Genomic DNA, 27,230 nt, shown 5'->3' on the forward strand with positions numbered 1-27,230 from the left:
ACATAATGTACTACAGTAAATGTACAACGTTCACTTACATATTTTTGTGTGTATTTTCTGTCACTTGGGTCTATGCTTTCTCAGTTACAGTAACTATCTGTAGATTTACAAATGTTTCACATTATATTTTATTCTGTTTTTTTTCCTCTATATTAGATTTGAGTAAGGATTTAATTAAGAGATTAAAACATTTGCTGAATAAGTCTTGATGCACTGGTGAAAGTGTTTTATTCATTTGTCACAGTGATGGAGTGATTGACTGATGCACAAGGTTTTGATTGTTTTAGTAGCTTCTGCACAGGTGATTTAGTGTTAGGATAAATACATTAACTGTTTTGAGAACTGCATTAAGAGTGGTGAGAATGGTGTTTCTGAAGAGGAAAGTGCATGAAAGCGACTGAGAAAAACTGTAATGAAAATTTATGGCCAAATGCAGAGGACCAAATGAATTAGGCCAGGTCAACAGTATACTTGACTGTATACAGTGAAAGTTTGCTATTTGCGTTTTTTGGTATTTTTTTTGGTATCGAGTGGTGTCGGGAGAGGTCATAGACGCAAGGACCGGGTCCTGCCCACCCTGCCCCCTGGCTCACCCTTGCTCTCCCCGGCTGTGACTTGGTGAATGCCTGTGGGTCCTGCGGCTCCAGTCTGGTCCGGTCCGGTCCAGCTGTCTGCTTCCTCCTCGCCTCCTCTGTCGGTCCCTCCATCTGTCTCCTCGTCCCCTGTGTGGTCCCCTCTGGCTCTGGCCTCCCGTCCGCCTGTGGCCCCTGCGGCTGCCTTCCCTCGCCCGCCTGGGTTCCCTCGGGCTCCCCATTGTCCGCCGGCCTTTGTCCTGCCTCCTTGTGTCGTCCCTCCTGTCTCTGCTCTTCGTCCCTCTGTGCCTCCCATGTTCACTCCTGACCCTTTCGTTCCGCCTGTCGGTGTTCCCCCTGTGTCTCCCTTCCTGGTTTGCCTGTCGGCGTTTCCCATTCTTTGTCAGGTCCTGTCTTACTTCCTGTCCCTGTGCCTGTTCTGTGTGTCTGTTCTGTTCCCAGTCTCTTGTTGATGTTTTTGCTCTTGTTTTTCAGGTCCCGTGTCCCCGGTTTCGTCTCCTCCGTCACCTCCCCTGAGGCGCGCCCGGAGTGCGCACTTTTGGGGGGGGGTTCTGTCATAATCTGCTCGTTTGATCCTCTTGTGTGCCACGCCCCCCTCATTACCTCGTGTTAATTACCGATTGTGATCATCTGTTGCCTGTTATTTTCTGCTTGTCTTGTGTATTTAGTCCGTGTTCAAGCCTGTTTCCCCAGATCAGTCATTGACGTTGTCTGCCGTGTTGTTCGTTTCCCTGCAAATAAACCCCGTTTCTACCCGTATTCACGGCTCGACTCGCCTGCTTCCCCTCTCACCTGCACGTGACGTGGCACTCAAATAACACAACTAATCTGGCCAAATTTTTTCTCAGTTAATGCCTCAAGATACATTTGATTTTCACTACAAACTTACTAGAAACAAAATAATAAAAAAAAAAACAAAGTTATACCAATAGTATGACTTGTAGCTGAAATATAGCTGGCAATGCATGATGTCCAATTTAGTGGACACATGGTTAATCCCAATTTACTCCTTAAACGAAATCAATACCTGAAAAATAAAAGAATAATATTGTTTCTCAGATGTTACTTTATGTTGTCATATTTATTTTACCTGCAAGAGTCTTCTATAATAGAAGGACTGGCAATATATTCTTGCTGTGATCAACTTTTATGCCAGTCGGTCAGCATCTTGGTTGAAAGGAATTTTAGTTGCAGTTACAACTGCTGGCCAGTGGGTGAAAGCTTATAGAGTGATGCAACAGCGTCCACTGAAAAATGCTGCATTGTCAGTTGTGTGATCGTGCATTTGAATCAGTACTAACGTTTTGTCAGCACATGAAAATCCACAGCCATGTCCCTAATTGTAATTTTAAGTGTGGTATTCCAGATTGCTCTAGATCCTTTAGAAAGTTTGCATTTAAGTCACATATATACAGGGACCATAAACGAAAGGCTGCATCTTCTACAGACCAAATTGGAGTAGAACTTTATGTTTCTGCTTTTATTTGTCACATTGATTTCTGTGAAGTTAGATGTAGTGATTTAAAAATTTTATTTTCTCACTTTAAGTGTCATATCAAGGAAGTTGTTACAGTCCCTTGACCATTTAGATGCAACAAAAGTTTTTCTGTTGTTTCAACATTTACCTCTCATTTATCAAGAAACCATTGAAAGTGTTCAGTGGAAAGACTGGGCCATAATATTATTGAGTCAGATGTTTCAGGGCAGTTGTGCACATCTCCAAGTGATGTGGATGAACATTCTGACACTTGCACTGGAGATGGTGGTGAGCACTCAGATATAGGCTTGTTACCAGAAAGTGTAGACGAATCTCTGTTTTTGAAGAATATGGCACTTTTTTACTTACAGCTTCAGGCAAAGTTGATTCTCCCAGCATCTGTTATTCAAACAGTAATTGAAGGTTTGCAGGACATACATGACATTAGCCAGTCACATTTGCTACACAGACTTAATGAAAATTTGGCTACACTAGAAATTTCAGAGGATAATAGAAAGAAAACGATTGATTTTGTGAAAACTGAGGATCTTTTTCGTATGTGCAATTCCTATGTTTTAAAAACAGATCAGAGACAAAAGACTTTTTATAAAGACAGCTTTAAGTATGTGGATCCTACACCCATTTGCCTTGGGAAATATGAATCAGGCAAGGAAAGCTTTGCTCAGTATGTTCCTATTAAGTAAACTTTAGAAGCACTATTCTCTTGTGAGTCAATAAGGGAGCAACATAGGAAGACAAAGTCTGAAGTCAGAACAAAACATATTCTCAGTGATATTTGGGATGTTAGAAACATTGAGGAGAACAGCATGTTCAAAACAAATCGAGAATGTTTAGGGCTAATTTTATATCAAGATGCATTTGAAATTGCCAATCCGTTTGGATCTGGTAGGAAAAAATATAAAGTTCTTGCAGTTTACGTCACACTTGCAAACCTTTTTCCTCACTGCAGGTCAAGCACTGATTGCATTCAGTTGGTTTTGCTGTGTAGAGAACAAGATTTTAAGTACTTTGGTCAAGACTTGATCTTTACCTCTCTGGTAAAAGACCTTAAAGACCTTGAGGAAAATGGGATTGCATTAGCTGATGGAAAGATACACAAAGCAACAGTGTATGTAATAGTAGGAGATAATCTTGGATCACATTACATCAGTGGATTTGTTGAAAATTTCAGTAGGAGTATCAACTTTTGTCGATTCTGTGAAATTGACCAACAAACATTTCAGTCAGCACCACTGTCCAAGGCAATAACACGAACTGTGAATTCATATGAGCAGAATATTAAGGATTTAGATTCATGTGGTGCTGGTAGTGTAGCTGGTGTCAAATGTAATTTGCCATTTAATGATCTGAAGCATTTTCATGTTTGCCAGCCAAGACTGCCTCCTTGTCTTGGACATGACCTTTTTGAAGGGGTTGTGTCCTGCGATATTGCATTGTATATCGCTAGGCTTGTTAACCACAAGAAACAGTTCACATACCTTGAACTAAATCGTCGGATTAATCAGTTCAGGTACCTTGGCAATGATGCACATGATAAACCATGTGTAGTTCAACCTGGTAGTATGAAATTAGGTGGGCATGCAACTCAGAATTGGTGTCTGCTCAGGCTTTTACCTGTTTTGATGGGGGAAAAGATTGCCAGTCCATCTGAAAATGCAGTATGGCAGTTGGTACTGCAGCTCAGGCAAATAGTAGAATTTATTTGTGCCCCTGCAATTAGCGTTGACCAGATAGCTTATTTGTCAGTCCTAATTGATGAATACATTGAAACACGAAGACTTTTCCAAGCCATCCACTTAAGCCAAAACATCACTACATGTGTCATTACCCTGAACTTATTGATCGATTTGGTCCTTTGATTCGGTTATGGAGACTCCGTTTTGAAAGTAAGCATTCATTCTTCAAGCAGTGTGCAGGAAAATTGCACAATTTTAAGAATTTGAGTGCTACATTAGCAGAAAGACATCAACTTCTGCAAGCATACCTACATGAAGGGAATCACTTCTCTGGCTGTTGTGTTGTAGAGAGAGAGACAGAGTTTGAATTAAATGACTTCAATGATGACAAGAGATCTGTCGCCTCCCTTGATTTTCAGTTAGGGAACACAGTGGCAGCTAGTGAAGTGACTGTAAAAGGCACATTGTACAAAAAGAACATGCATGTGGTTTTAGAAAGAAATGAAGAGGGAATTGTTTTTGGGGAGATTCAGTTAATTCTAGTTAACAACTCTTCCAATGTGTATTTTGTCACAAAGAAATGTCAGACTTTCTGTGTCATTGATCAAGGAGTTCACTGCTTGAGTTCACAACACAATGGCTATTTATGCATAAGTCAAGAAAACTTACCTGATTACTATCATCTACCTGAGTACTCTTTGCGTGGCCTGTCTGTCATCGCTCTTCACCATTCTTTTCCCTTTCTAGAGTAATGTCTGTGTTGGAGGAAAAGATTAGGCATTCTATATTGTCAGTGCTGCCAAAGTTTCCTGAGGATTCACTAAAGCAGATAGTTGACAAGCTTGTAGGGCATGGAATTGAAGATTTGGAAGATCTGGTGTATGTAAAAGAAGATGACATATTGGAGTACATACGACCTATTCAATGCCGAAAACTACTCTATGTCTGGAAAAATCATGGTAAACTAGAAAAGAAAATAAATGGAGAAGGACTATTTACAACACATAACTGTTATTATTGGATAATTCCTCAATTAATACATGATTTATTTACCAATTTGACTCCAGAACAAAAAAAAAGCAGCACTAAAATTTACCATCTCCTCCTTGGATTGCCACCTTATCGTGGTGGAGGGGTTTGCGTGCCTCCGTGAACCTGGGGGCTAGGTTGTCGGGGGCAATAGCCCCTGGTAGGGTCTCCCAAGGCAAAAAGGTCCCAGGGGAGGGGCCAGACAAAGAGCAATCCAAAAGAACCCCATGAAAAAGTTAAAAACTAAAGTCCCGTTTCCCTCGCCCCGGACTAGGGTCACCGGGGCCCCACCCTCGAGCCAGCCCGAAAGAGGCACGCGGGACTGTCCCCAGGTGGGCCCACCACCCACAAGGGGAATGTCAGGGGTTCGGTGCATTGTGGATCGGGTGGCGGCCAAGGGAGGCCCTGGCGGTCCGATCCCCGGCTGACAAAACTGGCTTTCGGGACATGGAATGTCACCTCTCTGGTGGGGAAGGAGCCTGAGCTTGTGCGTGAGGTTGAGAGGTATCGACTAGATATAGTCGGGCTCACCTCAACGCATAGCTTGGGTTCTGGAACCAATCTCCTGGAGAGGGGCTGGACGCTCTTTTACTCTGGAGTTGCGGCGGGTGAGCGACGCCGGGCTGGGGTGGGGCTATTGGTGGCCCCACAGCTCGGTGCATTAACATCGGAGTTTACCCCGGTGAACGAGAGGGCTGTTTCCCTGCGCCTTCGGGTCGGGGATAGGTCTCTGACTGTCATCTGCGCTTATGCGCCGAATGTCAGTTCGGAGTACCCGGCCTTCTTGGATTCCCTTAGCGGTATGCTATTTGGCGTGCCGCGGGGGGATTCCATCGTTTTGCTGGGAGACTTCAACACTCACGTGGGCAATGACAGTGTGACCTGGAAGGGGGTGATTGGGAGGAACGGCCTCCCTGATCTGAATCCGAGTGGTGTTCTGTTATTGGACTTCTGTGCAATGCATGGTTTGTCCATAACGAACACCATGTTCGAGCATAAGGGTGTCCATAAGTGGACATGGTACGAACATGCCCGGGACTACAGGTCGATAATCGATTTTATAATCGTATCAACTGATCTGCGGCCCTCCGTCTTGGACACTCGGGTAAAGAGAGGGGAAGAGCTGTCAACTGATCACCACCTGGTGATGAGTTGGCTCAGGTGGCGGGGGAGGAAGCCGGTCAGACCTGGTAGGCCCAAGCGCATAGTGAGGGTCTGCTGGGAACGTCTGGCAGAGGCTCCTGTTCGCTGGGGCTTTAACTCGTGCCTCCGGCAGAATTCCGACTGCATGCCGGGGGAGGTGGGGGACATTGAGTCTGAATGGACACTGTTCCGGACCTCCATTGTGGAAGCGGCCGTACGGAGCTGTGGCTGCAGGGTGGTCGGTGCCTGTCGTGGCGGTAACCCCCGTACCCGATGGTGGACACCAGAGGTGAGGGGGGCCGTGAAGCTGAAGAAGGAGGCTTACCGGGAATTATGGTCTCCGGAGGCAGCTGACGGGTACCGGCAGGCCAGGCGGAATGCGGCTCGGGCGGTCGCAGAAGCAAAAACCCGGGCGTGGGAGGAGTTCGGTGAGGCCATGGAAAGTGACTTTCGGTCGGCCTCAAAAAGGTTCTAGCAAACCATACGGAGTATCAGGAGGGGGAAGCAGCTCCTGGTTCCTACTATTTATAGTGGGGGGGGGCTGTTGACCTCACCTGGGGACATCATCCGGAGGTGGAAGGAATACTTTGAGGACCTCCTCAACCCTGCCTCAGATACATCTACGCATACTGCCTTTGAGACATCTGAGGGCACAGAGCCCGAGGGTGCTTGGGGGGGCTTGCCGATCACTGAGGCTGAGGTGGCCGGGGTGGTTAAACAACTCCGTGGTGGCCGGGCCCCGGGGGTGGACGAGATCCGCCCGGAGTACCTGAAGGCTCTAGATGTTGTGGGGCTGTCGTGGCTGACACGTCTTCTCAACAGTTCGTGGAGGTCAGGGACAGTGCCGCTGGATTGGCAGACCGGGGTGGTGGTCCCCTTATTTAAGAAAGGGGACCGGAGGGTGTGTTCCAACTACAGGGGGATCACACTTCTCAGCCTCCCTGGGAAAGTCTATTCCGGGGTACTGGAGAGGAGGGTGAGATCGATAGTCGAATCTCGGATTCAGGAGGAACAATGCGGTTTTCGTCCTGGTCGTGGAACGCTGGACCAGCTTTATACCCTTGCAAGGGTACTGGAGGGGGCCTGGGAGTTTGCCTATCCAGTCTACATGTGTTTTGTGGATTTGGAAAAGGCTTACGACCGGGTTCCCCGAGGTGCTCTGTGGGGGGTGCTTCGAGAGTATGGGGTCCGGGGTCCACTGTTGTGGGCGATCCGGTCCCTGTACGAACGGAGCAGAAGCTTGGTCCGCATTGCCGGCAATAAGTCAGACGTGTTCCAGGTGCGTGTTGGGCTCCGCCAGGGCTGCCCTTTGTCATCGGTCCTGTTTATCATATTTATGGACAGGATTTCTAGGCACAGCCAAGGCGTAGAGGGTGTCCAGTTTGGTGACCTCAGGATTGCCTCGCTGCTTTTTGCAGACAATGTCGTCCTGCTTGCTTCATCTGCTGGGGATCTCCAGCAGGCACTGGGGCGGTTCGCAGCTGAGTGCGAAGCGGCAGGGATGAGGATTAGCACCTCCAAGTCCGAGACCATGGTTCTCAGCCGGAAACGGGTGGTTTGCCCTCTTCGGGTTGGGGAAGACGTACTGCCTCAAGTGGAGGAGTTTAAGTATCTTGGGGTCTTGTTCTCGAGTGAGGGTAGGCGAGATCGGGAGCTGGATAGACGGATCGGAGCGGCGTCTGCAGTTCTGCAGGTGCTTAACCGGTCCGTCGTGGCTAAGAAAGAACTGAGCCAAAAAGCCAAGCTCTCGATCTATTGGTCCATCTTTGTCCCTACCCTCACCTATGGTCATGAGCTATGGGTAATGACCGAAAGAACGAGATCGCGAATACAAGCGGCCGAAATGAGGTTTCTCCGCAGGGTGTCTGGGCTCTCCTTTAGGGATAGGGTGAGAAGTTCGGATATCCGGGAGGGCCTCAGAGTAGAACCGCTGCTTCTTCACGTCGAAAGGAGCCAGTTGAGGTGGTTTGGACATCTGGTGCGGATGCCTCCTGGGTGGCTACCCGGAGAGGTTTTCCGTGCATGTCCTACAGGGAGGAGGCCCCGGGGCAGGCCCAGGACTCGCTGGAGGGATTATATCTCTCGGCTGGCCTGGGAACGCCTCGGTGTCCCCCCCGAGGAGCTGGTGGGGTTAGCTGGGGAGAGGGAGGTCTGGGTGCCTCTACTGAAGCTGCTACCCCCACGACCCGAACCCCGGACAAGCGGCAGATGATGGATGGATGGATGGATGGAAATTTACCATTCACCTGAGCTTCAGTCAACTTCCTCAAGCTCCTCAAGAAGCAGCACAACCTCTTCTGCATCATTGTCATCGAATGTATCTGCTTCCTGGCTTGAAACTTTTCAAGTGCCCTGGACCTCAATGTCAGCTGGTATACAGAATGCAATTGCTAGTGGTCAAAGACCTACCCCAACCGATCGACGGCAAATGATTAGAGTCCTTGCTGATGAAATGCGGAAACATGAAGCAAACCCAAGAAGGTCACAGTGTCTCACAGTTGTCCGTCAAATAGTCAGGCAATATCCCAAAAGTTTTGCTGACATGATTTGTGACAGACAGGTTGGAAGTGGGCATGGCTCTCTTCTGTCACAGCTCAAGATACGCATATAGAGCATCTTAACCGTATTAATACACTAAGTCGGCATCGTATCCAAAGCAGTGAAAGCAGAATCACAAAAAGGAAATGTTCCACTGACTCCTATGGTTGTACAAGGTGGCAGCCTGAACCTGCACCTGGGGAAAGTTATGAGAGTCTTGAAGTGAACCATAAAAGGTTGGAAGAGATTTTTCTTCATGAAGGATGCGCTGGAGCAGGAAAAGCAGAAGTGATTAAGCTGATGGAGATAAAATATTGTCTTCAGCGCTCCATGATAAATGCAATTCCATCTCCTACGATTGCTGATTTAAAAATCAACTGGTCCTACCTTTTCTTGCTCAGGTTTATGTACAGCCATTTTGAACTTCTTACAGGCAAAAGTGTTGTTAGACAGTTGGAAAAGTCAATCCAAGAATGTAGAACGAAAATAGTTGAGTTTTTCAAAAGCAAGCCAACCAACGACAATGTCTGAACAATCCTTGGCAAAGAAGAAGAGGACATGACTGTCCTTGTTCTGCAGCTACTCCTTGCACACTTCAAAGAGAAGATGGATGGGCTCATTCTTCAAACAGAGGTGAGCTTAATTTAAATAAATAAATAAATAAATAAACAAACACACATATGTAAGGTTACATGTAAGGTTTCTGTTTTACTGTGCACTGACTTGTGTTCTCTTTTCATCATTTATTTATTTTACTTACGGCACATGCAAGTCCTGCAGATGTGGAGGGAACCCTCAATCTGCCTGAGAGTCCTTGACTGATCATTCTTGGTATGTCAAGTCAAATGCATCGTTTTCTATAGAAAGAAAGAGATATTTTTAATTTCATCCAAACTTTCTAGATATTGCTTAAATCGTTTTGTGACTCCTTACTTGAAACAATGCTAGACTGCTAAGTCTCTTATAACAGTGCTGGTGAAAACAGCAAGGTCACAATAATCAGTATAAAATTGTATGTTGACATAACCCTACTTTAAGAGCAGATGCATTATAAAAGTCTAAGAGCAAAAAGTACTCTAAGAGCAAAAAGTAATACTCTGCTGATACATTGTACTGGATTAGATACCTGGCATAATGTGGCATCTTTTAAGGTAGACATTTAATACAGAGGTAATTCAAGAGGAGATCAATGTCCACATTGAATTATGTCATGTGAGATCACAATGTTAATGCTCTTTAATGTCGACATGAAGTGGTATGCTTTGAAACTACTGAATTGCAAAATTTATTGGATTCTATGTTCCCAGAAGTGCTAGCACCTGGGTACTTAATTTAGTAAAAGCTTCAAACTTACTTCAATCAAAAGAGCAAGGCAAATATCTGTTCCATTTTAACAGGGATTGAAAGGCATTTCAATTAAAATGTTTCTTCCAATGTGAATTTATAACATTTTAATGTGTCATTGTTTTCATGCAGTTGACTTTGATATTTCTCAAGGTCTACCTCTATTGAAGGTGGTGATATGTGCCTTCTCACTGGTATTTTTATACAATGGTAAACCATTAAATGGGTACTGTATACTGTTGCAACCCTATTCTAGAATAATCAAAATGTTAATTGCTAAGTATCCTCAAATGGTTGTATAATATGGTCAAGTAAATGACACTGAAAGTGACATGTATTGTTTTTTTCTTCTTCAGGACAGACTCTAAGGAACCAGAAGTGGATGCTAAGCATTGAAAGCCAGATTGTCTGCAAGGGAGTACAAGCCAGCTTTGCATCTGGACTCTCAACTCTATTTACATGATATTACAACTTAAACATCCAATATCAAGAAGAAGCCGCATGCACCCTTGAGTTTGTGCAAAGGTGAGAGAATTTAATGCATACACATTATGCAGAAGTTACAGAATGATACAGTACATTGTGTGTGCATTATTTTTAAGTTTTTAAATGTTATTTGAAACTGTTTATTTTAAATTATACTTTTGTCTTTTTTTAACTTTAGGCGCTTCATCGACATCAACTCAGAACGGGGATACAAAGCCAAGCAGGGAAAAGTGGTATCCAAAAAGACTGGCAAAGTTGTCCAAAAAAAGAACAGTACTGTGAATCCTCATGTTTCCTCACTGTCTCTAAAGTTTATGGACTTTGAATGGGATTTTATGTAAGGCATATAAAGTTCAAGTTCAAGCTTAAAAGTGGTGCTGTCCTTTGTTTTGTTGTATCATTTTGTTTAAGTTCTGAATCACCATACCGTGCTAAGTGAAAGAAAAATAGATTGAAGGATAGCTAAACATAGCTGTATTGTGCTCAGTGAAATGTTAAAGATACCTAAACATAGCTTAAAGATGGTAAAATGTAAACTGCATTCTAAACAGCATTCTAAAAAATAAATGTTTAATAAGAAGTCAGTTTTCTTCATTTTCTCAATTGAGGTATGCAAAAAATATTGTTTCTGAAAAAAGACATTTGCAGTATGCAACACAGCATAATTCTGTAAAATTTCAGCAATGTACTGTATTGTATATTACAGTATTAATGTAAATATTACACTTCTACAGTACCATTCTGTATTTTGTAATTACAGTATTGTACTGTAAATATCAAATACAGTATGTTTGCTGTAAAAATACAGAAAATGGCTGGCAACTCTGCTGCCAGTATTATGCTGTGAATTTACAGTGAAATTTTTTACAGTGTAGGCAATGATGGTGTGTTATCACACAAATCAGTCATTGGCCCGTACAACACAGAGCGCCTCATCTTGTTTCTTGATGAACTCTACACAATGGAACCAGAGGATGAGAGAGAGAGCAAGTGAGCACAAATGTTTTGTATTTATTGTGGTGTGGGATAATGTGGCATTACACCACTCCAATGCAGTCACAGAGTGGTTTGCAGCGCACCCAAGGATGTCCTCATTGTTTCTGCCACCATACTCCCCCTTCCTAAACCCCACTGAGGAATTATTTTCTGCATGGAAATAGACGGTTTATGACCATCACCCACATAATCATGTCACTAGTGGATGTGATGACTGCTGGATGCCGAAATATCTCACCAGAGCAATGTCAAGGATGGATCAGGCATACCAAGAGATATTACCCATGATGTATCGCTAGAGAGGACATCAGATGTGATATCGATGAGTCGAATCCATAGGACCAGATAGATTAGAAATGTACAGCTATAATATTGTTACAGTCATCGACCAAATGCAAGTGTGTGTGTTTTTTTTTTAGTTTCCATCTGTAGCATTGACAATAAGTTTTTTTTCCAAAAGAATATTCTGTATTTACCCTACAGTATGAAATTCCAGATTTACTCTAAAGATGATCCTATAATGATGAACCATTTTGGTGGCTGTAATGCATTTTGGTGGAGGGATTAACTGTTTGGCCAAACTGTGTGTTGGTTTTGCAGACTGTGTGAAGAGTTTTGAGAAAGTGACTTCAGTATTGCAGGGCACGCCTTAGCAATTAAAAAAAAAAACTGTAAAAATTCCACAGTGAGCTGTGAGTGGTATTATAACATAGTGGAAGTAATTGGGAACAACGGAAACTCATCCACGATGTGGTGGGCCACGTAAAATCACAGAGCGGGGAGGCACACAGGCAGATAAAAACCAAAAGTAAGCCACAGCACCATTTGTTTTTGTATTCATACTTTTTATTTGCAAATTATCCTGCTGGTCATTTTCATTTCAGGTTATTATTAAACACAAATGAATATGTCCGACTAGGACTAAACAACACAGTAACTTATAAAACGGGCAGTACAGGAACCCTCTTCATATGGGTGCCCTTTCCCTTCCTACTGTCAGAGTGTGGTCAGCGCCAGCCAGGAAATCGGCACCCTCATTTGCTCCCAGAGACATACATTGACATTCTCCCATGCAGTTATATTATAGGAAATACAGACAGATCCCTTCTCTCCTCTGTCACCCTTGCTATGGCCCATATACCCAACTAGGACCATCATATTGTGATGATATCATTTTGGCAATGGAAGACTTTGTCAAAGACACTTATATATTGATAGTATACATTCATGCTTCAGTGAAATGCCTGTAAACTATGTTTTAAGACAGATAATGGAAGCAATATTAATAATAATAATAATAACATCAGTACTCTGTTTAATGAAATACATGGACCAGTCAAGATTCTATTATGACTTCAGGCAAATCTATAATCTCCAGTGACACCCATCTAGACTCATCAGCCATTCTTTCTTGAAACCAAGAGGCTGCTTTTGCTTTTACTACCTAAAGTGGCAAAAATCATTATAGTGCAAAGATTTTCATTTATGCCCTTACTGATAAATCTTTCCCAAATTAAAATAAAGCTGAGAAAAAAATAGCAACAAGATTATTATTTCAGCAACAACACATGTAAGCAAGTGCCACAACATTCTTAAAAATACTTTAGTTCTAACAGGATCAATGCTTACTTCAGAACTCAGTTTTGACATTAATATTGCAATTGTCAGATGAACTTCCTGGTGCCACACAGCAGGTTTTTGCATAAAATGTAAATTCATGTCCTGATTCCAAATATTATCCCCTTTTTGTCTAAAATAATTCACTGGGAATAATGCCTTTTTTGTTGTCTTTTAGTTTTAGTTAAAGATCATAAGAAAGGATGGAGTTCCGAAGCAGGGCCAGTCTATCATCACAGCTAGGAGCCATCTTGCTCTTTGGGGTCCTGGTTCACCACATCATCTTCATGAATGTTGGGAGTCCCTGAGCTTTTCCTAGATCGTGGCTTCTCCTCAAGTTCATGGAGTGAAGGTTCCTTGTACATGCAGACTGTGGGAAAGACAGAGATAATACTGACAGAATAACCTTATACCTTTTAATTGTTCAAATCTGCATATTTAGTAAGGAACTATGAAGTACATCTTTCATAGTTAAAAGCACAAGCCATTTTTAAGAAAAGGATTAAGTGTTTCATTACATGGAATGCACCAAAGCATAATTGCAACAAAATATCAGGGGCCCTTTTTTTCTAGTGATTGTTTAAGCCTGCTTCACCTATGCTTTGGTAGTCTTACCTTCACTGTGGAGTGATACATCATTAAAATGGTGTTCGTTTCTATATTACAACTAAGGACAGTGGTAAAACAGTCCTACCTTCAATGGGTCTGGGTACAAAATGGGAGCAGGGCTTGGTCTTCTTAACATGGTTCCCCTTCATAATCTGCCCATCCTTGTTGAGCCCCAGGAACCAGCCCCGGCCTGACTCATTCTGACGGTACAGTGTCGATGAGTAGATGACATAGTAATTCTCAAAGACCGACTCCTTAAATTTGCACTCTGTTGTGAAATTTTCCTGTGTAACATTTAGTGAGAGAGCAGGGGGAAAAGGTTTGGGAGGAAGGGGTAGAGAGAACAATATTTTAATAAAACTTTTAATAAAAAGTTTGTAGAGCTGAACAGCTGAAACCTAATTTTTGGAAGATAAAGAGCAGGAATATTCAAATACAAGTAAACATTTTGCCAATCAAGTTTTTCTTTTTATTACATTATTGAACATAGATACAGTATTGAAAATAGAAGCACCCCAATCAGTGAGCTGTATGTAAGTGTGCTTTGATTTGGTGATAGCTGAACATTTCCAGTACTACCTGTATTTCCAATACTTTCATTACTGCTTCATCCATTATGTAGTCCTTAACTTTATCTGGTTTATGTTCAATGAATTGTGCATTCCAAATTCCCTTATTCCAAATGCAAAGAAATTCCTTGAGGAAGAGCACAAATAAGACTCAAGAATGACCTAGATAACAGTGGTTAGTTAAACTTGCCACCAGATCTGAAGTAGCACCTATTGTAAAACAAACATTCACAGCAGAATACCTAAAACTTTTAATTATTAGTTTATAATATGAAGACCAGATTCAGAGAACTACTTAATGGATGCAGATACCATGCAATCACTCTGATATCATCCATTATAGAAATAGTGTCTGGTGTACTACAATGTCTTTAAGAAGGTTGTAGATGTCAGTTTTCTCTAGCAGAATATCTTCCAGATGAACAAAAACTACATACAACACAAATCAGCCTACCACCCTGGGAATATATAATATCACAGAGGAGATCCATCACTAGTAAAGTACATCACAGAGGATATTGGTTGAGATATTTAACCTGAGAACATTCCATTCCCTTAAAGTATGTAAAATTCCATCTATCCTACAGAACCATCAAAGTACAGCATTGAAACAAAGTAAACTTCAGAATTAAATTTTCAGTACTTATGTGTATAAAAATTCCATACCTAAAAATAGTAATAAAAATGCAAAATTTGTCAAAGGGAGTGGGTGAAACTCCTCACTAATATATGCTTAATTTAAGGAAATCATTTCTTCATTACAGATGAGATGTGGTCCTTGGATTTCCACCAACGATAATCCCTCAGAAAGATCAAAATCAGTAGAACACCTGCAAAGGGATTAGGATTTTACAACCCCCTTTGCAAAATCAAGGTCAGTGGAATACTTATAAAGGAAATGGTAGGATGCTAATTTTCCATCCATCCATCCATCCATTCATCCATCTAATACAGGATGCAGTGCCAACCCATCGCAGGTGTAGTAATATTTAAACTATAAATGACCAAATACATTGAATCCAAGTAGGGAACTACTGATGAAATCCTCAAAAATTAGTTAACTAGCAGAATGAATAAAATTGTATTTCATTATGTCATATATACACACACTTACCAGCCACTTTATTAGGAACACTATTCTAATATTGGGTGGGACCCCCTTGGCTCACAAAAAAAAAGCCTAATTGTTCATGGCATGGACTTATGGATAGTTATGTCAGTTGCGCATTCATCCTGCAAACCTGCTCAATTGCATTTAATGGACTGGGGAGGCCTTTGAAGTCACATTAAAGTGCAATGTTGATGGATCCAGTTTGTTCTTTGTGATATGGTGCATTATCCTGCTTGAATTAGCCATTAGAAGATGGATAAATTGTGGCCATAAGGGATACACGTGATGTATAATAATACTCATATAGGCTATAGAATTTAAACAATGCTTGAGTGGTATCAGGGGTCCAGTGTGTGCTAAGAAAACATTCCTTACATCATTACACCACCACCACCAGCCTGAACTGTTCATGCAAGGTGGGTTGGGTCCATGGATTCATGCTTCATTTCGCCTAATTCTGGCCCCACCATCTGCAATTTGCAGCAGAAATTGAGACTCACCGGATCAGGTCACATTTCTCCAGTTTCAATAAGCTTATGCCCACTGTAGCCTCAATTTCCTATTCTTAGCAGATATGAATGGAATCCAATGTAGTCTTCTGCTGTTGTAGCCTCAAGGATTGACATTTTGTACATTCAGAGTATATACATGCAAATAATTTTGATTTACTTTTATAGTAACCAATTACTATCAAGGTAATATACAAACAGTGTGTTTTTCCTAGTTCATTCATTTAAGCTTTTCCAGTTACAATCATTCAGTACATCTACAAATGATGCCTTGATAGACCAAAAATACTACAGTGAAAGGGTTTGTTGATTTTTTCTTCTACCCTTATTCTGCAACCACCAAATAAAAGCATTTATCCTGATTCTCTTATAGTAAGTAATAATTTAAAATAATATATTTGATTAGTACACACATCCCTTAATTTTTTCTTTGTGGAAATATTTTTTTTGTATTCCTCAGCATGGCAAACCTTAATTTGGAAACTTTTGCTATTTCCTTATTATCAAATGTATTAAAGCACAAATCAGGAATGTTGCTTCAATGTCTATATGACTTTACAAGAACTGTAAATGCAAAATTATAAATGGTATGTAGACATTCTAAATGCACTGTAATTACAGACTACTGTCTTTATAGGAATGACATTCATGAAATTAAAATGCAAAATCAACATTTATACTCCCTTGGGTGTGGTCCCAGAAGATACCTTGAGACTTTTCTGTCTCTTATACCAATTCATACAAAGATATCACATTTTAAGTTTCAATTTATTTGTTATATATGTTAACAGGGTCAACATTACCATGAAATGTGTTCGACCAGAGGATAAGCAGAAAACAAATCTCTCAGCATTGGAGAATAAGAAGATGAAGTAAGATAAGATTAAAAATTAAAAAGTCATAAATAACAGAATGTCTGTGTATGTATAGGTGTGTGTGTTGGGGGGTGGGGGGGGGGTGGTAGTGCAAGCGCCAGTGTTGCAGAATTGCACATTGAGGAATAACTGCACATAATACCGGTAGGTTTTTGTACAGTTTTAAGTGTTGGAGTTGAGGAGTCTGATGGCCTGGTGGTAGACACTGTTCTTGAGTCTGGTGGTACGAGCAGTCAAGCTAGTGTATCACCTTCCAGATGTTAACAGACTGAATAGCTGGTGTGCTGGGTGGCTGTGGTCTCTGATGATGGTGTGTGCCTCCTACAGGCACTGTTGGTGATGTGCTGTGCCACCTACATTATCTCTTTGTAGTGATTTCTGGCTATGGGCAGAGGAGCTCCAGTATCATACTGTAATACAGCCTGTCATCAAGCTTTTATTTGTGCACCTATAGAAGATTGAGAAGACTTGGCATTCATGCCAAACTTACATAAGAACATAAGAAATTTACAAACGAGAGGAGGCCATTCGGCCCATCAAGCTCGTTTGGGGAGAACTTAACTAATAGCTCAGAGTTGTTCAAATCTTATCTAGCTCTGATTTAAAGGAACCCAGGGTTTTAGCTTCCACTACACTAGCAGGAAGACTATTCCATACTCTAACTACACGCTGTGTAAAGAAGTGCTTCCTCAAATTTGTTTTAAAATGTTCTCCCACTAATTTCCACTTATGGCCACGAGTTCTAGTATTTAGACTAATATTGAAATAGTCATTTGGCTGAACAGCATCCAGACCCGTTAGAATCTTATAGACCTGAATCATATCCCCCCTTAGTCTCCTTTGCTCAAGGCTAAACAGATTCAGTTCCGCTAACCTCTCCTCATAAGACATTCCTCTAAGACCAGGAATCATTCTCGTGGCTCTTCGTTGCACCTTTTCTAAGGCAGCAAACCTGCACACAGTATTCTAGGTGGGGTCTTACCAAGGAATTATATAAGTGTAACATCACCTCCCTTGACTTAAACTCCACACATCTAGAGATATAACCCAACATTCTGTTCGCCTTTTTTATTGCTTCCCCACACTGGCGAGAGGGGGACATCAGGGGGAACTTCTTTATCCTTCACAGGAAGTAGAGCTACTGGCAAGCTCTCGTGACCACAGTGTCTGTGTGTGTTTTCCAGGAGAGGTCCTTTGTGATGTTCACACCGAGTAACTTGAAGCTGCTGACCCCTTCGACCTTAGTGTCACTGATGTAGATGGTCTGGTGTGTCCCTTCTTGCTGTCTCCTGTAGTCCACTATCATTTCCTTTGTTTTTGTTGAGAGAGGGGTTGTTGTCCTGGCATTAGCTGGTTAATGTCCACACTTCCTCTCTGTATGCCGTTTCATAATTGTTTGTGATGAGGCCCAAGATGGTTGTGTCATCAGCAATCTTGAAGATGACATTGGGGCTGTGTTTAGCAGTATAGTCATGGGTTGAACAAGTAGTATAAGATGGGACTGAGCACACAGCCCTATGGTGTGCCCATGTTCAGGATCAGCGAGGAGGAAGTGTGGCTGCTTGGGGCCTGCCCATCAGAAAATCCATCTGCAAATGGACGTCCCCAGTCAGAGATCGTCAAGCTTGGAGGCCAGTTTAGAAGGGATGATTGAACTGAATGCTGAACTGCAACCAAAGAAGAGCATCCTCTCATATGTATTCCTTTTCTCCAGGTGGGTGAGGACGGTGTGTGTTGCCAGGGCGATGACGTCCTCCATGGCCCTGATTGATCTGTAGGCAAACTGTTAAGGATCTAAGCTGTCAGGTAGGGAGAAGCAGATGTGATTTTTGACCATCTGCTCGAAGCACTTCAAGGTGACGGATGTCAGTGCAATTGGGTGGTAGTCATTCAAACAGATGACCCCTGGTTTCCTGAGGACTGGAATTATGTTGGATACTTTGAGTGTGTGGGGACCACAGACCGTCTCAGGTAGAGGTTGAAGATGTTGGTGAACATGTCTGCCAGCTGGTCGGCACAATGTCTGAGAGCGTGAAAAAAAAGGTTATGTGGTACATTTGGAGGAGCCTAAAGCTCTCCCCATCTATGACGTCATAAGAAAAGCAGGCGGAATTTAAACAAGTACAAAAAACTTTTAGCGATATTTACCAGTGTTAGGTTGAAGAAAACCAGCAAACATTTAGCCCCGCAGCTCGGCCGTGTGCGTCCACTCCGTTCAAAAGTTGCGCATCAACTGACTGTACGCAGGGGCAGCACTCACGCAGACATCCCATTTCAAAATGGCGGCACCAACGGTGCGCCTGTTATTTCAAATAAACCCCTTTAATCATAATGTTTTTAAGTAATTAAGCACTTTTCTGCCAATGTGAATAATAACATAAAACAGCCTAAGCATTTCGACAAAAAGAATCAAGGAATAACACGGCCAATCCTTGTTAAAATGGCTCTCGCTCTCTCCAGGTCGCGCTTCTGCGTAGAGCCATAATCCCCACACACCACTATCATTTACAGCTGAAGCAAGTAGTTTTCTGAATTTTAAAGTGTGCATAAAATAAGTAAATGTGTGTAAAATGAGTATAAGATGTGTTATAAAGCACATAGCCAACGATAATAAATAATTGAAGCATAATATCCCACACACACCCTGGCCTATAGCTGGTAGAAATGGTAGAAATGGCGCTATCAATAAATGATAGTGGTGTGTGGGGATTGTGGGTCTACACACAAGCGCGACATGGAGAGAGAGAGCCATTTTAACAAGGATTGGCCGCGATATTCCTTGATTCTTCTTGTTGAAATGCTTAGGCTGTTTTATTTTATTATTGACATTGGCAGAAAAGTGCTTCATTACTTAAAAACGTTATGGTTAAAGGGGTTTATTTGAAATAACAGGCGCACCGTTAGTGCCGCCATTTTGAAATGGGATGTCTGTGTGAGTGCTGCCCCCACGGATACGCCCCCTCCCGCTTATGATATCATAGATGGGGAGAGCTTTAGGCTCCTTCCAATGTACCACATAACCTTTTTTTTTAGTGTGGCCTGGAATACCAACTGGCCCAGGAGCTTTATGAGGATTGACCCTTTCAAAGGACCATCTCACATCAGCCGTTTGTAGGATCAGCATTGCTGCCTCCCTGTCCACCTGAGGACATGTTGTAGGTTCTTTGTTGGCTGCATCAAAACAAGCATAGAAGGTGTTTAGCTCGTCTGGGACGGATGTGGTGGGCAAGACACTGACTTTTGTTTTTCTTTTTTGTAGTCCGTGATCCAGCATAGTCCTCCCCACATGCCCTTGGGATCAGAGCTGTGGTAGTTGGATTGCACTTTGTCCCTGTAGTCCCTCTTGGCATTCCCTATGGACTTCTGGAGGTCATATCTGGCTGTTTTGTAACATGCAAGAAGGCAGAGGTCCAGGCTTTGAGTTTAGCGTAAATTTTACCATTAATCCAGGGTTTCTCTTTGGATATGTGAAGACTGTGGCTTTTGAAACAACATTGTCAATGCACTTCCTTATATAGCCTATGACAGAGTCTGTAAATTCACTGATGTCTCCGTCAGCCGCATCCTCAAACATGTCCATTGTCAAAGCAGTTCTGTAAGACCGCTCAGCCTCTCTATTGCATTTATAGATTAAAGCCGGTTTTTCCTAAGTTTCTGCTTGTATACAGGCAGCAGTAGAATGGAGCCATGATCTGGGGCGGGGGTTTGGAGCAGTCTTTGAATGGGGTGTGTTGAAGTGACTTTGTTGAAGTCTCCCAAAACAATAAATGCTGCCTCTGGGTATGTGTTCTCTAGTCTGTTTAAAATGCTGTACAGTTGGTCTACAGCTGAAGATTTATCAACTTGAGGAGGGGATATAGACAGTTGAGAGGAGCAGTGAACTGAACTCTCTGGGAATGTAAAAGGGCCTTATTTTGATGGACAGCAGCTCCAGACCCGGAGAGCAGTGCATTGCTAAGATGCAGACATCCGCAGCCCACGACCAGTTAACCATAAAGCACCCACCCCCTCTCCTCCAGTTGCCTGAGTCCTTCATTCTGTCTTTTCGGTAAACAGTGAAGCCTTTCGGCGTGATGGCACAGTTGGGGACACAGGGCTCCAGCCACATCTCTGTGAAAGCCAAAACGTAGCAGTTTCTGGTATCCCTTTGCTGATTAATCCATGCGCACAGCTCATCCAGTTTGTTGTCCAAGACTGAACATTAGCGAGCAGGATGCTGGGCAGAGGAAGCTTGGTACAAAATTCTGACACGCTTCTCTTTCTTTGTTTTCCTATGGTGATGGGCAAATTTACAAAAGACCCCGGAGAGTGCAGTGTCCACAATATGAAAAGTCGGTTTAAATCCTGAGCTGGCTGATGATCGTAGCTCCAAAATGCCCATACACTTTGTATGTATTGCTCTGTACAAAATTGTAGTCTTAAATACTGATTGATATATAGGCTAAAAGTAACCATAGTATACTGTGTTTCTAGAGAACATTAGCTCATATTATGAATACCATAATACATCAGAATTCTACTGCAATCCAACAAGAGCCCAAAAGAACACCAGGACAGCCAATGCTCCATAAAAATAACACATTCAAATTTTAGGTTCCATTTCCAGATTATTCGCTCAATTGCCATTTTATTAAGGACAACTGGTTCTTAAGGAGGACTGCCTTCTCCTCCAAACAGTAAACCATGTAAGTACAACTGAATACAAACTTGGTCAAGAGGTTCAATTACTGTTTGACTTTAGAATGGCTAAGATGTCAAAAGTGATTTTAAATGCAGTCTGACTTGCTGCCAGACACAGTGGTTCAGCATCTTAAAAAAAGCCACATTAGAGGAATTTTCACACACTGCAGTATTTGCAAAAAATGGTACAATTAACAAAAACAATCCAATCAGTGGCAGTTCCATGAGCAAAAATTTTTTTAAACTGAAAGCTCAGAGGAGAATGCCCAGTCTGTAAAGCTAACAGGAAGGCAAAAATGCAAAAATCACAGGTAATTAAAAAATGGTATTTATTGACCTCTGGCCAACAAAGCTATACATAAAAATCCTTTATTCCCAAAGCATTGAATCTTATTAACATGTTACCTAGCAGATTTATTTAATGCTGTTACATGGTCAGTGTTGTTATGTTGACTTGTATATCTACATGTGATGCCATAGACAAGTTTCCAGCCTTGGCTGGACAATAAAGGTTCATTCTATTCAGAAAAAAATACATTTACATGTATTTATTTAGGTATTATCCAAGGTGTCATGCAAGATAGGTAGATATTACATTACGAAGCATACCTGAATGCCCAACTGAGTCCTACCTGTTATTAGCAAGGTTTACCTAATAAAGTGGCCACTAATTGTATAATAAAAGTAAAATTACTATATTTTAAAATTCATTAACACATAAAACCAATGGAAGAAAATAATCAGGTCTTACTGAGCTGTACAGGAACCCTTCTGCATTCATGGCTACGTAGAGTCCGGCCTTTACTCCCTGGATAGCTACCACTCTTAGACCCACCGGGATGAGATTAAACAGTGCTGGAAATCGCAAGAAACAGCCATGTCACACATAAGTTACTGGAGTTTCAATGGGAAGTAATATTCCTACTAAGCATAAACTTCCCAGAGGCATCAGAACTTTTAACATTTCCTGAAAATAAGGAAAAAGATAATGCAAATTTATAGATATGTATATATTAAGCCTTAACCGTTTTTAACTTTTCATGGATACAAGGAAAATATGGAAAACTGTAAATGTTTGCAGAACATGCAAGTTTTCCAGTAAAAATACAGCCTTTGCCATCAATGTACCTTATCAAACATATTAGCCTATATTGAATATCAACTAAAAATAATAACTCACCAATAAAACACCTGGAAAAAAACAGGACTGCAACAAACATTCAATAATTTTGATAAATTCAAAAAAATTAATTAAATCTTTAAATAAAAATTAAAAATTAATAAAACACATTAAATTAATCTCGATTACTTTTCATTTTCAGTCATTTTCATAAAATATGGCAGAGGGAAGGTAAAAAAAAGCCATCTGTCAACAGTCAAAGCACAGGAACAACATCATGTTGCAGACATGCATAAACGAGTATTTGAAACAAATATCATGGTGCAATGGATAATTCCATGAGGTTAACTTCCTAGTTAACTAAGCTTGCTAGTTTGAAACATAAGTAAGTCACACAAACATAGCAAATATAGGGAAAACGGGTAACCTGAGGCAAGATTATGTGAATATTTATTATGACAGACGTTTTCTAATCTGGAATATAAATCGCAATATACAACTGGAAGTAGTTGTTCTTTTAAATATTTGCTGTTTATTCTATAGAATATTAGTTGATAATGTTATAATGCAAAAATGAAAAGTGTTTATTAAAAAGTGTCAAATTTAAATGATCAAAAATACTGATATTCAATTTTTCAAATTATTCGGCAGCCCTAAATGAAAAATAAATATACCTTGCTAGTAACTAATGTTTGGAGGCCAGTCACAGTCATGTTAAACTTGAATATCAATTAGGTAAAATCATTAACACTCTAAAAATTAACCTATATATGTTGCATTAAAAAATTCTTTGTTATCTCTTTTGTGTGAATCTTAAATTTTTCTGCATTGGGCAGATAATTGATAACCCTATGCAAGTCAGCTTTCTCCAACACAAATTCAAAATAGCAATGTAGTGAGTCTGCAGCTTATTCCAGGCAAACATCCAACTGCAGTAGAATATAATCTACCTACTGTAGTCACTGTTCTCATCCTTTGTCCCATCAACGGAGCCATCGGGTTGCATTTGCAAGTAGAACCCCTGCTCACTGAACAGTCGCGTTACTATTCCTTTCAGCTGTGCTTCTGCAACACAAAACATTCCAAGAAAAAATAAACTCTACATTATCACAATATCACATTTTATGCAAAACATGATACACTAAAATGCCATAGACATCAGAATTCAGATTTCCGAATTCAGTTATGGCAGTTACACTTAAATCAAAAGCTAATTATACCAAGATTTGGTCATATTGTTCATCTATACTAAATAGCATTCATATTACGTAATAGAATTAACATTTTTCCCTGGTATGTCAAATACAGCCACGTCTGACCACCCGAAACCTGTGGGGGGAAAGCATTTTCTTTGGTTTTCCTGTGAAAGAATTGTTATACTTTAACCAATATAGCTAATGGCTATCTAGTTGGTATTGAGGTTACATATATTTCCCTTATTTGACAAAGAAAATCAGTTTGTTGAAAAACATTTATGAATATGGAATCAAGGGGATCAATCAAATTTCGGTGCAAAAAAGATAGTTTGGTACTTCTAAAGTTTTGTTAATCAGAGTGACTAATTTTGGTTGGCATGTTGGCACAGTGGTTAGTGTTATTGCCTCACACAGCTGGGACCCAGGTTCATGTTGGAATAATCCAGAATGGGGGACATCCAATTGCAGGGCACACAGAATACCTCAGCATTTTGGGTACACCACAGCAAAATTAAATACTGTTTATGCCACTTGATTACACATCCACATAGCGCAAGGATCCAATACAGCCAAGACAAGCAATTTTTGTCATCAGCCACAACTGCGTGGTTGACCACAACCTCAAACGTGTGCCTCCACACTTCTGAGTTCGCACGGACCTGCACACTTCTGTCGTACATGCACAGCATAGGCCATGAAAGCTTTCGATGAAAAGTTATATAAAGAGATCCACCACTATCCACATTTATACAATTAGTCTCTGAAAGAGTCCTAAATGTGTGTAAATTCTTTGTGTCAAATCACTCAAATGAAACCTTCTGCCAACAGTAGTGGAAATAACACAGAGCATACATAAAAATTGTAATCCTTGCCTCAATTTTTAATCACTTTGGATAAAGGTGTCAGATAAAGGAATAAAATCCATTCATCCATCCATTTTTTTGTACCCACCTGCCCCATTCAGGGTCACGAGGTTCCAGAGCGTGTGCTAGAAGCTACGGGTGCTAACTTATCACATGGCACACACACCATTCGCACTTATGGACAATCTAGTGAATCCAATTCACCTGGACTGTGGGGGAATCCCCAGGACAACAAGGACAGAAAATGTAAACTCCACACACACAGAGCCGTAGCAGAGACTCAAACCCCAGTTCCAAAGATGTGAGGCAACAGTGCTAACTACTGTGCCAACATGCCACCCCAAAACAAGTAAAATGTACAGTGGTACCTCGGTTCTCGAACTTCTTCAAAGTCGAACAAACCAGTTTGACCTAGAACTCGATCTGAATATCAGAAGTCGAACCGTGAACGCTGACCTAATATGAATTGTACGCGCCAGGAAATGAGTCATACGAATGTCACGAAATGTCACATATGGGTCAAATGCAGAGGTCACATTTCGTTGTTGCGCATTGTGTGCTGTGGTGTGTTGACAATGACCACTGATCACTTAATTCTAAATTCTAAATTCTACTACAATGCAATTCTTACTTGAATGCCTTCTTCACAGACTGGACGATTAACCAAATAAAAAATAAAAATAAACTTTATTTTACCAGGTAAATTAACTGAAAACCAGTTCTCACTGCTTTACGTGATATTCGGGAGAAATAGCAGATTACGCATCGGAACTGCCTGGGATACAAACGTCATGCGTGTAACTAAACTCTTCAGGTAATAAGGGCAAAGGTGTGGCGGTTCCAGTTTGTGCAGCCGGGTGAGAGGTCGCAATGCATCTAACCGTAATGCATTGCTTTAAGCCAGTGCTGTAAGCAAGTCGAAGGCACCCAATGACCGGACTGGGGAAACAAACTGAAACGCGGACTTAATACAAAGGACTAATGACAACAACCAGAAACAGATGATCACATGGGGATCCCACACGAGGTTAACGAGGGGGCGTGGCACACGGAAGTAGCGGACACTCCCGAAAAGGTTACACCTACAGAAAATGTAACTTCCGCTACTATGCATGCGCACGCTTACGACTTCTGGAAGGAGGCATGCTATTTTTACGGCATACCCTCACATTTCATCGTCTGTTGATTTTTGATGAGAATGTCGACAGCGAGAGGAAACAGAAGATTTAACCGGATAATGATGGAGACCTTCAACTTTAAAAGATTTTATTTCGCACAGGGCATTAATGCCCAATGTGCCTCAGCAGGAGTGACTTAAAATACGGCGTATGGCCATCAATTTTACAGTCAAAGGTAACATTACTTTAATGTTTTTCTGTATGTGCTAAATGAAATTACCATTGTATTACACCCAGTTCAATGTGCTGTGAAGTTACTTAAACTAAGCCTGTTTTTTTTCCTCCTTAGTCATTTCTTTTTTTAACTGTATCAGTGTAATTACCACACACTCGTGTCAGTTATGGCAGCTGTGTCTTGTGGTGTTAAATTAAGCAAATTATATTTAGGTGTAATTTTGGGGGGCCGGGAACCAATTAATTGGTTTTCCATTATTTCTTATGGGGAAAATTCGATCAGAACTCAAACTTTTTAGGATTCGATCCGGAGTCCGGAACGGATTAAGTTCGAGAACCGAGGTACCACTGTATAATGAAAATGTAAATTTGCAGTAAGTATTTGCAGGTCTTTGCCTACTTTCTGTGACCGCATTTGCAACTGTGGACATTCGTTGGTTTCATTTGGTCTTTCTGTGTTGTTCTCTATCACTTAGTTAGATAGTTTTGTGATCTAATTTTTCTGACCTTCGTATAAAAGTAAATTAATGACAAAAGTCGTTGATGGGGGAAAAAAACACGTTGAATTACACTTATCGAATAAAAGCGCATTGCATTAATGACGCTTTGAATTTTTGGGGACTGTAATTTAATATGTGCATACGTTTAAACATTTAACATTTCAACTGAAAACATTTCAATCGTACTTTCATTGCTTAAATACTCAATACAAAAATATTCGGCTTCCAAAATTCAGTTCCAAAAGATACGTAGCCTATTTTAAAGTGCATGTTTATAATTCAACCACATGAATTCAGTTAATTTAATTTCGCCTCAAAATAAATGTCAAAAGAACAAATTCAGTTGAAAATATTCCATGTATTTTATTCGCGTCTTTATTATTCAAGCAGTAACATTCAGTCTTCTTATTTCTGCTTTACAATACTCAGTCCCGTTATTTTCGCTGTTTCAAATACACTGCCACAATTTCAGTGGTTTAAAATACGATCCGAAATTCAAACCTCTACATCCGGGACTAGCAGGATGAGCCATAGATTGCCGATAGAGTTCTCTTCGGGAACCGCGATCAAAATGAAATAAGCGATCAGTACAAGTACTGATTGACTTGGCAGCAGATTTTTTTTGATTGTGTCATTTATGTTTCTTGCCGTTTACTGGTCAATACGACAGCGAATTACGTACACAAAAACCTACTAGTTGGGGTTGCAATAAGTTATCGTATTGACCAGTTAACGACAAGAAAGAATTTTGGAAGCCGAATATTCAAATTCCAGTACCAGCCTCAGAAGGACAATGGTAATTCAACTTATAAAGACGTCAGGTTGTATTAGTAGATGAAACATTTAAACGAATAAATGAAGGTTGTAAAATAACACATTTTCAACAGGCTAGACTTATGCTGGCTACTTACATTTACCAATGCACG

At 41.2% G+C, this 27,230-nt stretch overlaps 2 protein-coding genes and 1 long non-coding RNA gene across 8 annotated transcripts in view; 1 reads left to right on the top strand and 2 right to left on the bottom strand.

Annotated features, from left to right (window-relative positions):
- il1rap (interleukin 1 receptor accessory protein) overlaps window positions 1–4,741 on the bottom strand; it is a 95,301-nt gene extending 90,560 nt beyond the window's left edge. Inside the window, exon 1 of one of the 4 annotated variants that reach the window (XM_072701029.1) lies at window positions 594–4,741. In XM_072701029.1, the coding sequence (XP_072557130.1) occupies window positions 594–814 (221 nt within the window). In that variant the 5' untranslated portion in view covers window positions 815–4,741. The remainder of the gene's footprint in view (window positions 1–593) is intronic. The other 3 variants (XM_072701028.1, XM_072701031.1, XM_072701032.1) reach the window with 3 other exon arrangements.
- A 4,481-nt stretch (window positions 4,742–9,222) lies between these two features.
- Window positions 9,223–10,645, top strand: LOC140578923 (uncharacterized). The gene is made up of 3 exons (XR_011983193.1): window positions 9,223–9,308; window positions 10,178–10,346; window positions 10,486–10,645. It is a non-coding gene; the product is annotated as an uncharacterized lncRNA (long non-coding RNA).
- A 1,482-nt stretch (window positions 10,646–12,127) lies between these two features.
- The window catches only part of LOC111835833 (fibroblast growth factor 12-like), a 98,133-nt gene continuing 83,030 nt past the window's right edge, over window positions 12,128–27,230 (bottom strand). For all 3 annotated transcript variants that reach the window (XM_023796539.2, XM_072701044.1, XM_023796538.2), the window contains 4 exons: window positions 23,348–23,458; window positions 22,025–22,128; window positions 13,615–13,813; window positions 12,128–13,290 (listed from right to left, as the gene is read on the bottom strand). In XM_023796539.2, coding sequence (XP_023652307.1) covers window positions 13,160–13,290; window positions 13,615–13,813; window positions 22,025–22,128; window positions 23,348–23,458 — 545 coding nt within the window. In that variant the 3' untranslated portion in view covers window positions 12,128–13,159. The remainder of the gene's footprint in view (window positions 13,291–13,614; window positions 13,814–22,024; window positions 22,129–23,347; window positions 23,459–27,230) is intronic.

Source organism: Paramormyrops kingsleyae, chromosome 17 (genome assembly GCF_048594095.1).
Source record: "Paramormyrops kingsleyae isolate MSU_618 chromosome 17, PKINGS_0.4, whole genome shotgun sequence".
Classification (NCBI taxonomy): Eukaryota; Metazoa; Chordata; class Actinopteri; order Osteoglossiformes; family Mormyridae; genus Paramormyrops; species Paramormyrops kingsleyae.